Genomic DNA, 15,974 nt, shown 5'->3' on the forward strand with positions numbered 1-15,974 from the left:
TTTTCGTCTATTTCTGGAAATTACCTCATTGTGAATTAGTGATTGATCGTTATTTAAAGGTCGCGTAACAAATGTGTCTGCTACAACAAACCCCATTGTGAATAGGCTATACAGAATTCTAGACTGCTGTAGGTATGACCTTACCTTTCTAACGATATCTGATTGTATGTTATACAAAGCTGTGCTACACTTAACAATTGTACTAAAGAAAATGTAGTTTCGTATAGATTTCGCTATGAAGTAGACGGGACATCCAGACAATCACATATTTATCCATAAATTTTACAGTATGTTTTTAGCATAGCAGATGGGTAATTATCTGTTCCCAATTAGATACGTATTCATTTAAAATACCTTCAATAGCAAGGTCAATTATATAAATTAAACCCATAAGCTTATTCTTTGAATTTTCATTGAAATCCACATTTTGTTTTTACTTTACTAGGTTTAAATATTGAGTTATGGGTGTGTATCATAGGGCCAACATTAAAAAACAATAACTTTTTATTATTTATTCACTCACAGTAATAACAAAGGTGTGATTTAAGAATTAGTGGATAAACATGTATACATTTTGCACAATTGTGTATGTGTGCTAACATTTTTTAACATAGTATAATTATAGTTTCAGTTAACATACATTTCGAAAAGCCTTAATAAATACGATACTTATTTACTGAGTAATTAATAATCTTGAAAAAGGGTTATTTAACGTACTTTTGGCTCCCAGCTAGCATACGCGAAGTTAGCTAAAATGGATTTTGACAAGAAAATTAGCCTCAGTTGTTTTTAACACGCTTTTATTAGCGTCACTAGTTTGTTTGTATGTAACTTTTCAAGGATCGAAAGGAAAGAAAAGAAGAAGGAGTTGATCCTAATCAGGATAATCAGGATAATATTATCCTTACTGATTACAGTAATAAGGTCCTCAGCCACCCGTGATCCCGGGGATCACGGATGGCAGAGAGGCTAGGCGTTGCTACGGTTAGGCAAGAAACGCGGGTTCGAATCCCGTTCGTGATCGAATCTTTTCTATTCTTTCAAAAAAATTCTCATTTAGAAAGCATTTCAATGCTATAAAACTAAAAATTAAATAAGATCCTTTTTAAGATACCTACAAGAGCAAATGGGGATTTATTTGAGTCATAAAAACGTATTTTAAGGTTCCTTTTAACTGTATTGTAGTTACTAAGAATACATGTGAAATATTAACGTCTTATTAGGTGTCTTTAAAAAAGTATTGTGCCAATCAAGTCTAATATTAGATACATACCACCATGCAAGCATAGACGCGTTATCAGATCAACTTATCTGTTCTCCACATAAATACAATGCTTTGAATTCCAAGTATTGTGAGCATATTTCTTTTGTGTCGTTTTGAATAAATTTTGCATAGTATTCTTTGTTCGGTGTTTATCAAATGGGCAATATTTATTAGTTTCGAAAATAATTTTTGGGGCGATGACATAAATCCTAGGGTTTCATGCTTGTCGCGGATGAATTCGGACAAGAACCCGTGGTCCCTTCACTTGTGTGGCTCGACGGAATTAGTGGTTTTAGTCGGTAGAAATTCAGCATAACCCACGACCACTTCCCCGGGGGCCGTGAGTATCTTTACAAGATTTCCCCACTATATAAAAAAGGGTTTTATACTTTTTACGCACCTTTAAATCAGACGAAACAATCCCTATCTTTAAGGTTATAAATATGAAAGTGTGTTTGTTTGATTGTCTATTTTCACGATGTGACGGTGCGATTTTGTGCTAGTGTTTATGTTTCTGCAGATGACAAAATAATTAGATAGGTATCTACCAATATATACTTTTTAACGCTGAAACATCATATTACCACGGTTATTTCTAAGAACACGCTGTATGCATCTATTCTTCTTATAAATACATAAGGAAGAGCTTACAGACCATCGTTAACTACAGGACAGTCATATGATACATATGTCATGTAAAATTGTCATGATTTTAAAACAGCTACTACAGAGTTACTTGACGAGTCTTCTCTGAAGAAATTGCTTTATGAACCGGTCGTAAATTATGTTAAAACAATGTTATTACGATTTAAAGTGCTTCTAGAAGGCTAATCGAATAAATAATTTACTGATTTGCGTATTTTTGAACTTGATTGATTTTACTACGATAATATTTTTCCCATTGTCATCCACCAGCCATTCTATGTTTAATGAATACTGATCTTCATATATTTCACAGGTACATTCCCACTTAGTGCGGAGACAAAACGCATGGGCGCTATTCGGTACGACAAAAATATACCATACCCTGAGAACTTCGACGCTCGTCGCCGCTGGCCTAACTTCATATCTCCGGTTATAGACCAGGGCTGGTGCGGATCAGATTGGGCCGTGTCTATTGCTGGTGTTGCTTCTGACAGGTAATGGTCATCAGTCAAACGTCAGTGTCGCTCTATTTGCAACTCTCTCTCTCTCTCTCTCTCTCTATTAGCTACACAATTCGACGGAACAGCGCGGGGTCAGGTTAGCACTCTGACGCGCGTCTGAAAAAGTCATAAATGATTTAAAATCACCTATTACAGAAACATTTATGTCAAGACAGTAATGTCATAGACTGAAATATGCGATGCCAACGCCTTGATTAAGCTGGGATAATATAACCGATAAGAAAATATGCCATTTGTAACTGTAACTATAATATGTCATTAGTACCTACCTGTAGTTATAGAAGCAGTATCTATATAAATTTGTACTGCATATGAGTGCAGTACAAATTTATACTAAGACTTTGGACTAAGTGTAGGAATTTAACATGAAAGTGGTGGTCCGCTTCGGCTTCTCGTGATATATATATATAGTCTAAAGCCTTCCTCAATAAATGGGCTATCAAACACTGAAAGAATTTTTGAAATCGGACCAGTAGTTCCTAAGATAAGTGCGTTCAAACAAACAAACTGCTCAGTTTTATAATATCAGTACAGATCTCTTTCTGTCATCCCTCCATCATCTGTCAATCCCTCCCAATGCATCCTCGCTTAATTACGTTAAAGGGCTATGATGCTTTATGCATTATGATGCTTTATGCTTTATGAGGCTTTATGCAATACAAAAGGTACAGATTTAATAATAGAATCAAAGAATTCAATTCTCATTGGTCAGTATATTTTACAAGTGCCTGTTATTAATATACTAAGCTGTAACGAATTGTAATCCGGTATGTCTGTGAACAATAAAGGCATTCGGCCTGACTATAGGGTTGTCATCGACTAGATTTTCCTGCGTTAGTTTAGTGACAGGTCTGGAGCTGACTGAAATGGATTTCTTCTTATCAAAAGATTTCTGTTCTCAAAACAGATTAGTATTGAAAGCGTCCATATTTCTCGTCTTTAAACACGATTCAATTATAATAAATCTGATAAAAAATACGCTACGGGAAACCGACAATAGCGGAGGGTAATACGCGATCTAAAAACTGATTTAATAGATATTGTGATTTGCATTCATGAAACAAAAAATAAATATTTTTTATTAGAAACTTTCCAAGAAAATGTTTTATGTATAAAAAGTAAGTTGCAGTCTGGGGTTTTTGCAACATTTGTTTATAGTCAGTTATTTAGCTGGCAGCCCTAGCTCAGTAACACGAGATTGAGTGAGAGCACTCGAGTTAAAAATACCTCAGAGCCCTTAGGAAGCCTCCTGTGCGAACTTGCATAAATAAACCTCAACACCAGTGCATACGGTGTATTTTTAATTGTTTATAATCTGGATCTTTCCTTGCGGTGAACTTGTTTGAATTATAAATAATTGAGCGAATTTTTGCTAAGACACTATTCATTGTTTCTTGTATTGTTATAACATTCTTATTTCTTGTTTCTTTGACTTTCAAGTTACTCTCATTATACAAATGTTTGTTAGTAATTTGAGAGTATTTATTAATCGTCTAAATCGTGTTTAATTAATTCATGGGTCATAATTAAAACACTGTTTCAAACCAACCAACACAACTTTATTTATTTTAAACTAAACTCTAAAGCGCCTAATATTTGTCAGAGCTATGCCAATTTTAAATAAACCCATTGGGAAGCTTGTGAATAAAAAACAATAAGGTAACAAACACAAACAATACATGAGAATTTCTTTATTTTTTGTGATCGGTTAAAATACGTTAAAAACAACAATAAGAATTTATAATATTGTGTTTATTTTATCTTATGTTTTTTGTAATCACGCGCGCAAAAAGAAACTTCTGAAATTACAAACGGGTACTCAATACCACAAATTATATAAAAAAAAATTAGTGTCAATGGTTTTCAATGCAGCTACGAATATACAAAGAAAAAATCTTTAGTATAATCGACCGTATTGGACCTTTATCAATAGCAACTGCGTTAGTAACCAAATAGCAAAGTAGGTATATCATGTTATGGTGTTCAGTTCACCCTGTGATAAGGACGCTATTGGAATTATACGCTACTAGCTGCGCCCCGCGGTTTCATCCGCGTAAGTCCGTATCCTGTAGGAATATCGGGATAAAAATTAGCCTATATGTTATTCCAGTTATCCAGCTATCTACTCACCAAATTTCATTGCAATCGGTTCAGAAGTTTTTGCGTGAAATAGCAACTAACATATACACATCCTTTCTAACTTTCGCATTTATAATATAAGTAGGATAGTATAGTATAGTATGATAGAAGGAAGTAAGATAATGTCTTTTCAGATATTAATAACATCTCGAACGAACCGCTAGTGCTATACTCTATGTCTGTATGTCACAGATATCTAAGTAGATACTACTCGAGTCTAATTGGATGTTAGACAAAATGATTTAAAAATGTCAAATAGATATTTCTCATCGCTCCTATCTTACAATATGGAAGTGAAGTATGCATGAATTGGACCAGCTCGCACCGGGGAGGTATCACACCCCTACAGAAAACCGGCGTGAAATAGTAGCATGGAACTGTTTTGTACTGTGAGTGGACAGTCGGAAGCCCTTATCCTTTTACTTACCCTTCCCAGTCCTTCTCTTTATTCCCATCATCCAACCTTTCTTTATCCCATACCTACTTACGCCGGCAATTCATTTGCAAATGCGTAAGGTCTGCAAATAGTTGTCAAACGTTGATGCGCTTAGTCATCTTAGCATCAGGTGTCCCACTAGCTCCTTTGGCGACTATAACAGAAAAAAAAGGAACGAAACAAGCAATTAATCGTTACAAATAAATACAGTATGATTCTATAACCGTGTTTTTTATTTATATAGATTCGCGATCCAATCGAATGGTGCTGAGAACATGATGCTGAGTCCGCAGACGTTGCTGTCATGTAACATCCGCCAGCAACAGGGATGCGCCGGCGGCCATATTGACGTCGCTTGGAATTTCGCGAGGGGACACGGGTAAAATATAGCATATTTTTTATTTATTTATTAACTTACACAACAGACATTAAATCCAAACATTAATTTATTCAGACTCCGAAACAGAAGTAGCACTTTTAAGTCGTCATAACATACTTTTATCATATACTTACGGTTTGGAAAGCAGTTTCTACAATGATTGTTGACCATCATTTATGTATAGTTATATTATTTTGGCCTAGAGCGATACAATTTAAGAAACTCTTGAAAATCTTGTTATAATATACTATCGGTCCGCCTCGGATTCGCCCATGGTACATAACCTATTATAGCGTTCCTCAATAAATAGGCTATCTAACACTGAAATAATTTTTCAAATCGAACCAGTAGTTCCTGAGATACTAATCTCAAACGCACTAGCGTTCAAACAAACAAATATTGGTATAGTTTAAAAGTAAATACCTTACCCTGCAACCCAAATACCTTACATGTATTGCTATAAATGTATTTATTTTCAAACTGTATTAAAATAATTTTCTTATTCGCTTTTATTTGTCGCCAAATAAAAGTTTTTTCTATCATTCTTTCTTAATGATGGAAATCAATCCTGATTCATTGTTTTGCCACAAAAGCATCTAAACCCTTTAATATTCACTTACCACTTCCCCCCCAGGCTAGTAGACGAGAACTGCTTCCCCTACAAAGCGGCAGTGACGCGATGCCCCTTCAAGCCCAAGGGCACGCTGATCTCGGACGGGTGCCGGCCGCGCGCGCCGCGCACCTCGCGCTACAAGGTCGGCCCGCCCGGCCGCCTGAGCAGCGAGGCGGACATCATGTACGATATAATGGAGTCCGGCCCGGTTCAGGGTGAGTATCTTGTAGTGCCTCTGCGAACGCTGCCCGCTTTATGGGGTAAAAGAAAAGGATCAACGACTGGAAAGAAGAAATGGACTGGGACGGGTGAGGAAAAGGAAACGGGCCTTAAAATAAATCACAAATGTCAACAGTTGTAGATATTTGTGATTTATTTAGACGGTTAGTTTTCGGAATCTGGTCGGTGTAGGGGAAGTATATGTGATACATTTTGTTGAAGAGCGGGACACAATTTGATATAATTTTTAGCACCAGCAGGACCTGACATGACATAATTTTTAGCAACAGCAGGACATGACATGACATAATTTTTAGCAACAGCAGGACCTGACATGACATAATTTTTAGCAACAGCGGGAACTGACATGACATAATTTTTAGCAACAGCAGGACCTGACATGACATAATTTTTAGCAACAGCAGGACCTGACATGACATAATTTTTAGCAACAGCAGGACCTGACATGACATAATTTTTAGTAAAAGCGGGACTTAACGTCACACAATTTTAGCGGGATAACGTATTTTAATTGAATGAGTCTCGCTCTTTCTTACTCATTCTTCGAAACACACATGATTGAACTTGAACAGTGGCAACAATCATAGAACGAGCGACAAATGCACACATAGGTTTCTCTATATTGGTACACTATATGCAAAATTATCACGAAGAAATATCAGGAGAAGACTGTAGATGAAAACTATTCCAAACTCTGAAGTTTTCATTACTTTCGACAGTCCACAGTAAACAACGAAAATGAGAAAGTCATGAAGCGAGTATTTTATCGCGGCCTTGTCCAATATTTTTATCAAAAAGGTCCCGTTAATAGCAAATACTCGATGCTTAATCATGGTGTTCTTGAAAGATAAGAGATGTACAGCGAATGTCTGTTCAAATACGTAAATGGTTTCTACATTCGTCTGTACTGAGATAATTTTAATTATGCGAATGTGTACGAAAACATCTGCATCTGAATATAACAATATATATGTTACTAGCTGCGCCCCGCGGTTTCACCCGCGTAATTCCGTATCCCGTTGGAATATCGGGATAAAAAGTTGCCTATATGTTATTCCAGTTGTCCAGCTGTCTACGTACCAAATTTCATTGCAATCGGTCCCTTAGTTTTTGCGTTAAAGAGCAACAAACACACACACATCCTTACAAACTTTCGCATTTATAATGTTAGTAGGATATATCTTTATTTCAGTTTAGTTATAACGTAATTTGATGAACTTTATATTCCGAGAGTTTCACAAATATTTTTAAAATTGCTCGAGGTGGATTTACATATTTTTCTAGGGAAAGTATGCGTACGATTCAAAATTTTAATGGGTTATTGGTTGAATACAGTACAATGGGGTTGAAAAAGCTGTTCGCATAGAATAGGAAAAGCTATTTCTAGAATTAAATGATATAAAGAAATGAATAAGCAAATTATTTAATAATCTCTTTATACCAACAAAGTAAAGTACCAAAAACACCTACACAGTGCGTTATTTTAGATTCTTTGGATATAAATGACGCATAAATTAATAATACAAACGAATATTTTATAGATATTTATGTAACCATTGTGTATTATTGACATAAAACATATACTTTTAGCTCCCACACAAACCCTTTTGAGAAGAACATGTGTTTATTTCGTATTTACTTGAGTTTTTATGTCCAGTGTCGTAAATTAATCGACGAACGCTAAATTAATGGGGGAAGTGTAGGAAGGTCATAAATGTGTTGTGAGATTAATTATTTTAAAGCTTATTTGGGACACAGATAATAATATAATACTGTACTGGGTTTACATATTATATATGTGTACGTAATATGACTTTATACGCCTCCATTTTCATTCGCTTTCATAATTGTCTCCTATTTTACTTTGTAATCTTATTTCATGTTTAAAATTTTTCGTGATAAATACTATCCTTAGTATGTCCTTTATCGGGTCACCAACTATGTAGGTATAGCGGGATAAAAAGTTGCCTATATGTTATTCCAGTTATCCAGCTGTCTACGTGCCAAATTTCATTGCAATCGGTTCAGTAGTTTTTGCGTGAAAGAGCAACAAACACGCACACAGCCTTACAAACTTTCGCATTTATAATATTAGTAGTAGGATTTACATGCTTTAATCCAAAGCGGTGTAGTGGTTTAGGCTTGAAAAAGAGAGAAAATCAACAATCTTAAGCACGGTTCTTTCATTCAAACCCCAATAATTATATTACGACATACTATACCTACAGTATACCCATATGCTCCATATTTTTGCAATAATTTAATAAAAAATTATCATGATTTTTATTACGATAACTCGTATACGACATCCAAATACGAAGTTCGTAACAAATAACATATAATGTAGATGAAAGATTAGATTGGCGACGATAATAATTAAAACAACGCTCGGTGACTTCAATAAACGAGGAAATAATTCGAACTATTCAAAGAATCTGCACTTAATGACTCCTGTATCCTTCAAAAGATAAGATGATTAATTGATACTAAACGATTTTGTTTTTATCGCTCATCAAATAGTTTCGTATTTGCTCTTATTACTTTTTTGTGTTATGATACTGATACACGATGTTTTATAATAACTACCTACTTATTTAAAGACATTAAAAAGTTTATAACGAATATACCATTATCATGCTGCAATCTGTATTATGATCGACGTGTTTGATCTTCTTCTTCTTGTCTTTATTAATGACTTCACCCAATGGAGGGCCTGCGCCAGTGTCCAGTGTAAGTAGGAGAGTCAGGACTCAAATTATAGACCATCCGACTACTATTATAGTGGCATTTTAATCGGCGCGTTATATTTAAGCTTATTTCTTATTGTCTTTTAACTGTTAAAGTGACATTTCACGCATATCTTTACCGCCTAATTTCTTGTTCTTCTTTTCTTCGTTACCTCACCAAACCTTTGTTTAAATCAAGCGTTTAAATTTAACGATTTCTAGCCTTAAATATTTATTTCCTAAAACGATGAAAATTTTATAAAAGATTTGACTATTATATGTACATACGTCTGAAAACGCATTCAATTAATGTTTATTTTAAAATCAAACATAATAAAAACTTATTTATTATATATACCTAATTTCACACATTCATCTTAACTCTATCCGTATATATTACCTAGAGTTACCTTACACTCGTTTTTTTTCATAAGCAAATAATTTACATCTCATTTACAGCGGTAATGACAGTATACCAAGACTTCTTCCACTACCGCGACGGTATCTACCGCCGCAGCCGGCACGGCGACAACACGCTGCAGGGGCGACACAGCGTCAGAATCGTGGGCTGGGGGGAGGAGCGCGGAGATAAATACTGGGTGAGTTAGCTTATGACGTTATTAAGCAACCAAGCAAAAGTAGGGGGGAGGTACTCCATTTAATAATTTTTAGTGTTTGTTACCTTACTATTAAACGACCCGCGGTTTCACCCGCGTAAGTCTGTATCCCGTAGGAATATTGGGATAAAAAGTTGCCTATATATTTTTCCAGTTGTCCAGCTATCTACGTACGAAATTTCATTGCAATTCAGCAGTTTTTGCGTCAAAGAGCAACAAACACACAAACATACTTACAAACTTTCGCATTTATAATATTAGTAGGATTTTGATGATGATGATGATGATGATACTGATGATTTGATGACTCTTTTATTTGAAAGCTGCTGCCTTCCGTGTGGTCGATTTAAAATTAGAGTAATTCTGATAGTTCGAAGGCGGTTTAGTTCCTATTTATAATAAATATAATCATAGACACATCACATATGCGACTAGTACACTGTAAAGTTTCATCAGCATCTCTTTTGTAGGTTTTGCTCTGCTAGTAACAAACGTACATTTTTTCCCCCCCATACAAACTTTTGCATCTTTTATATTAATAAGGATAGGAAAAGGTAGAAAAGAAGCCTTTTCTGTCGACCAGCGTTTTTCTTCAGTCCAAATTTTTATGAGTCACGTCTGCCATCACCAGTCACTCTAGTATCAATATAGCAACTATTCCAAATGTAAAACCCATTGAATAATGACACCTTAAAATTTATTTAATTTGAGCATTGATTAACTGGCCTGAAAACGAGGAACCATAACAGTAAAAATCTCAATTTTCTGTCTAAATTAAAAAGTTGGTAAATTTCAAATGTTGCCATGTTTCAGAATAATTATTCTTAATTTGAATGCTTTTTCCCACAGACTGTAGCAAACAGCTGGGGCACTGAATGGGGTGAGAACGGCTTCTTCCGTATCGCTCGCGGCAACAACGAGTCCGGCATCGAGTCCTTCGTAGTGACCGTCCTCAGTGACGTCACCGAGGCGAACCAGAAGAAATAACAGCGGAGCTTCCTCATCACTCCCCTGTGCGTCATCACCAAGGCCGTGAAAACGGACAGGGGACTGATACTGTTGAACAGTACGAGAAACTTCGGGTAAGATCTGGTTCACGTTGTGATATTTTAGGTTAGGTAAGTAATGCGGTGGATTCTGGCGTGGAACGTTTCCTGTGTAGCTTTTATATTGGATATTGTTAACTTTCTAAATATTAGGTTTCGAACTTGATATGTAAAACTGTTCATCACGATCTAATTAAAGTGCGAACGATAGATATAAGAACGACGATCAATGTATTTATCGAATAAATATTAATGCATTTTAAATTTAATTGTTAGACGGTAAAATATAAAATGCAAACCAAAAATTTGTAACCACATAAGCTAGTGCCTTTTTATATTACCCATATAATATTTTATAATATCTACACCAATGCCTAGAAATAGTAGTAGTCACACTGCCTTGTCTTACTGCCCAAGTATATTTAGACTATATTATGTACGACGCCAAGAATATAAAAAAAATCCTTATTTTCTACGAATATGTTGCGTCCACACGGTTTTATTATTGACTCTTAAAAAATACACAGCTAATGTAAATTAAACCACGTAAAAAAGTTAACAATTTTTATAATAAACACCATACATTATGAGTGTTAGATGTGAGATTTTTTGGGTAGGTACAAGTTGACAGTTTGCACCGTGTGGTCGAAACATTTTTTTTTTCATATCCAACGCAAAAATATAAAAATTCACCTTCACAAATCTTACTAGTAATGTTAAGCGATTTTAAAAGCTACTTTATGTTAAGTTAGGTTACCGACAAATCTGCCTATATTAAAAAAAATGTATACGTTTAGATCAAGTTACGTACGTAATTTATAATAAATTTAATACTACAGATTACGATTATTTACATTTTCCAGTAATCTCAGAAATATTTGTTACATTAAATCACTTGTAAGGAATGTTATCTATATGCAAACAGATTATCTCACTGTTAAGTATTTGCAATGTTTTGTAATTTTAAAAACATGTTTATTGCATTGTCATGTATTGCGCATCAGTTTTCATGTATTTTTCTAGCCTATATTACCTATATTACATCTAGTTTTTATACGATACCCATAGAGAATGAAGTCATCCTTCTAGAATACTAGAAGTTAAATTTCTTACACAAATATTATTCTTAACATCAGTAACAGATATACCGTTACAATATAATATTTCGTCTGTAGAAAAACAAGCCACATCAACTTGCAAAAATAATTAGTTATTAATAGTTCTAAAAGGGTATCCTTTAAGAAAAACAAAAATTATATTAGTTACTGGCAGTAATATACCTAAATGGATGCGCAATAAAAGCTTATGTCAATGTCAAATTGACATACTTAGAAAAGTCAAAAGATGGGTAAATAAAAATAAACACATGTAATCAAACAGTTTATATATCAACAACACTAACTGCCATCTTATATAACAATTGAGTTTAAGGCCTTCAAACAGGAAGTTCTATTGCATTCAGGGTTGCCATACAAAAATATTATAAACTAGTATGAAGCAGCCCTATTACTTCCGTTTGAAACACCTTAATTCCCAATAATAGCTAGTCTTAGTGACAATGTATCGTAATAAATAGATATAAGTAACATTTTATCTCATTTACTTAATAACTTAGACAATAAATATTTCGTTACATTCTAAATGTAATGGAATGCACATTATTTTATCTTATCACTTATTGTTATTAAATTTAAGAAAATTTGTAATGTATTTATTTTATTACTTAGCAAATAAAATATTAGAAATACATCATGCTTTTTAATTTTTACACATCCATAAATCATTTTGGTGAAGCAGTGTAAGATAAATTTATATGTATTTTAATATATAGCTGAAAAGTTTGTTTGATTTAATGCACACAGGAACTACTGCAAATTGGTTCAAACCGGAAATTTATTTTTGTTTGTGTGGTCCAATTTAAGAGGTATGCTATATATGTATGGTCTACTATTATCACATAAGATGTGGGTGAATCTGCAGGGCAAAGCTAGCAATTTATAATATGTAATGATAGTGATACCCTCATAGGAGGCCTGTGTCCCAGCAGTGGGAACATATATGGGCTGATGATGATGATGATGATGAATGATAGTGATAACGAGTAATAGTTAATAGTTTTTTTAATTTACAAAACAAATTTGAATAGGGTCTTGTAATTTTAACATTAGTAACAGCCAAAGCTAGATGTTTGATTACACCAAAATAAATTCAACACTATTGTCATGTGTTAAAGTCGAATTTACAAGGCACCAGAACTAAACCCTTGGTGAAGACATTTTTTAAAGATTTGAGCTGTTCTTTTAGATCTCCTAAGGAAATTTACCATGGTAATGTAAATTATACAATTTATAAAATATACAAACAAATGAACAATTTATACCATCATAAAGTAAGAAGACATTTCAAGGAAAAAGAAGCTAATTTTTTAAACATATTTAGACACTAATATTACTCATCGAATTCAAGAGGGTCTTTTCGATGTTAAAACATATACATAATTTAGAAAATTCATATGAAAAAAAAAATATAGAAAATTTTAAGCTAAGGTTATCAACCGCGTTTATCCTGAGATTAGTGCATTCAAACAAACTGTTCAGTTTTATATTATGAGTATAGATTATTACGTCTGAAACTATACAGATTATAAGATGAACTATTGCTAACTCTTTGGTTGGTTGTTGTTAACTGCTTTGCTTTTAGCAATCTTCTCAACATTCGCCGCTCTAGTCTGAAAGAATAAAGATAAATACATATTTTTTATGTCATTATAAAATTGTTACATTTCCACTGACCCTTGCTAAGTGTACAAAGTTTGAATTAAATCTGTCCGTTTAAAGTGGGTCGAAATCGAGTCTACAGGAGTCTGTCTGTTTAAAATGGGTCAAAATCGTGTCTAAAGGGGTCGGTTACATACAAATACACAACCTAAGCTAATGAAAGGGTTTTAAAAACTAGAATGACATATCTGAGGTAATTTTTTTATGTGAATGATACACTCAGACCGAAAACGCACATTAAGCAGAATAACACGCAACACTTGGTGGCGATGGGGAAATGAAACTGAAAAAATAAGAGTATTATTTGGTTTACCCATAAACCGGTCACCTACATTTCCACAAATACGCAAATTCACAAGTGAAGAACTACATTCCCAATGTTTCTTCACTTTTGAAATGTGATTCCTTACTTGCGGATGTTACAGGTATTTCATTAGACGAGTTTCGCATTGTGGCCCTTTCGATTGTGACCACAACGCATCTATTTTCTCACTCTGTGAGTGTTTTTGGTCTTTGAGCATAACATTTATAAAAAATGTATATAAAAACAGCATACTTGTAACGCCTGGACCCTTTTGTGTAAGGTTATCATCGAATTTGATATTGAATTCAGTTTCTCCTTACTGGTTGCTACGTCCGCTAGCTGAAATAAGTTAATATTTTTTTAACGAAAAACCACTCCAAAATTACCATAACTAACCCAATTTAAATGCGATCACACACACCAGCTCTCAAATAAAAACATAATCATCAAAATTGGTTCACAAACAACTTTGAACTGGGTGTAACAAATAAAAAAAACATGTTTCCCGTTTCCTTTTCCTCAACCGTCCCAGTCCATTCCTCTATTCCAGTCGTTAATCCATTCCTTTTTCCTTACCCCAAAAAAGCGGGCAGCGCATTCGCAGAGGCCCTACCTTTGCGAATGTTCATGGGCGGTGGTGATCGCTTACCATCAGGCGAACCACCAGCTCAGTTGCCCGCTATGACATAAAAAAAAAAAAAAAAAACAGTTGAATTCAGAATCTATCTCCTTTCATGTTGATTGCAAACCTTAACTAATATATAAACAAATATATAGACTAACGACTCTCAAGCAGGCTCTTATAAAGTAGAACTTACTAGAGCATCAAGTGTTGCATCATTCTGTAGGTCTTCGAGCCGCCGTCTCTCTGAGAGCAACATATTATGAACAGCATCTTGCTTTTCTCTGAAAATTAAGTTTTCAATTACATTAACAACACTTACTGTTTTTGCCAATTTTCGGGGAAAAAACTTACAAAATACATGTTGTATTTTGTAAATTTACAAATTTTAAACTTTTAAACAGATTTTAAGCATGATTTATTAATTTTGGTACTTAAATTTGTAACTATACAAGTTTAAACATTTTGTTTGTTACGATGGATTTATCCATTCCTTCGTAGCTCTTAGTAAAATTTATATTAGGCATAAAATTATCCTAAAACTTATCCTTTTATCGTTATCTACTACTATTAACGTTACTACCTTTTACTTTAATATGAGATCCTACTAATATAATAAACGCAAAGGTATGTAAGTATGGATGGATGTTTGTTACTCTTTCATGTAAAAACTAATGAATAGATTTTAATGAAACTTTCCAACATAGCTTACACATCAGAATAATACATGAGCTATACAATTTTTTGTCATTGCCTATTGGTTAATCTACATAACATTGGCTTATATCTTATAGATTGTTGCTTAAAATTCAACAACTATGGAGATTATAAGATAAGATAAATAATTAAAAAATAGTTTGTTTTCTCACATCAGTTACATAAGTTTACACATTTTCAGTACATATAAATAAGTGTGAGACTGGTGCCCAAACTAGGTTATAAAAATTACCTGTATTTTAGGTCACCAGGCCCCAACTCCTCACTACGTTGGATCACATTTTGTAATACAAATGCAAATACTACTCATATAAATGCAATTATTTGTGTTTTTTTGACCGGTTATATATTTCAAGTTTACCGTATTCTATTATAAACTTACGTTAATTCTTTTAAATGCGTTTTGATTGTAACCAAAGGTGGTTCATACAGTTCGAGTATTCCCTTTGCTAGCATCTGAACAGTTTTAATGTCTTCGACATTTTCAGGACTCGTAGCAGTTTCGCTAGCGCTAGAATAATGAAATTTGTTATTTCTTGTAAAATAATTATTTATTGGCAAACGTATATTTAAAAAAAATATATATCAAGTTGTTACCAATCAATTGTGGACATTATTGAATTTTTTTTATTGCAACAATTAATTAATCGTATTACGGTAAGTAATGAACGCAAAGATATCAATAACAAAGGCAATATTTATTTATTTGTGTATTTAAAACTGTAACATCTTAGCAACCAGTTTATCAATTAGACAATATTGACAGAAGTCAGAACAACAAGAGACATGACAGTAGCACTGACAGAGAGCTAAGGTGTTGCTTATTTAAATTTTAGAAATAACCTACACATTAGATTACTTTCTTGTCTTTTTAACTAAACTAAACTTTATGTTAGAAATAAATAAAAAGTGGACGATAAGAATGGAT

At 33.8% G+C, this 15,974-nt stretch overlaps 2 protein-coding genes across 2 annotated transcripts in view; one reads left to right on the plus strand and one right to left on the minus strand.

The window, feature by feature from the left end:
• Window positions 1-11,289, plus strand: part of LOC119836947 (uncharacterized peptidase C1-like protein F26E4.3) — a 41,909-nt gene extending 30,620 nt beyond the window's left edge. Inside the window, exons 5-9 of the mRNA XM_038362421.1 lie at window positions 2,223-2,403; window positions 5,250-5,384; window positions 6,019-6,212; window positions 9,423-9,562; window positions 10,430-11,289. Coding sequence (XP_038218349.1) covers window positions 2,223-2,403; window positions 5,250-5,384; window positions 6,019-6,212; window positions 9,423-9,562; window positions 10,430-10,567 — 788 coding nt within the window. The 3' untranslated portion in view covers window positions 10,568-11,289. The remainder of the gene's footprint in view (window positions 1-2,222; window positions 2,404-5,249; window positions 5,385-6,018; window positions 6,213-9,422; window positions 9,563-10,429) is intronic.
• A 704-nt stretch (window positions 11,290-11,993) lies between these two features.
• LOC119836948 lies at window positions 11,994-15,829 on the minus strand. The gene is made up of 6 exons (XM_038362422.1): window positions 15,644-15,829; window positions 15,429-15,557; window positions 14,526-14,613; window positions 13,960-14,046; window positions 12,726-13,354; window positions 11,994-12,647 (listed from the first exon to the last, which is right to left on the minus strand). The coding sequence occupies exons 1-5, from the start codon at window positions 15,658-15,660 to the stop codon at window positions 13,286-13,288; spliced, it is 390 nt and encodes a 129-aa protein (XP_038218350.1). The 5' UTR covers window positions 15,661-15,829; the 3' UTR covers window positions 11,994-12,647; window positions 12,726-13,285.
• Between the last annotated feature and the right edge of the window lie 145 nt (window positions 15,830-15,974).

Source organism: Zerene cesonia, chromosome 26, assembly GCF_012273895.1.
Source record: "Zerene cesonia ecotype Mississippi chromosome 26, Zerene_cesonia_1.1, whole genome shotgun sequence".
NCBI lineage: Eukaryota > Metazoa > Arthropoda > Insecta > Lepidoptera > Pieridae > Zerene > Zerene cesonia.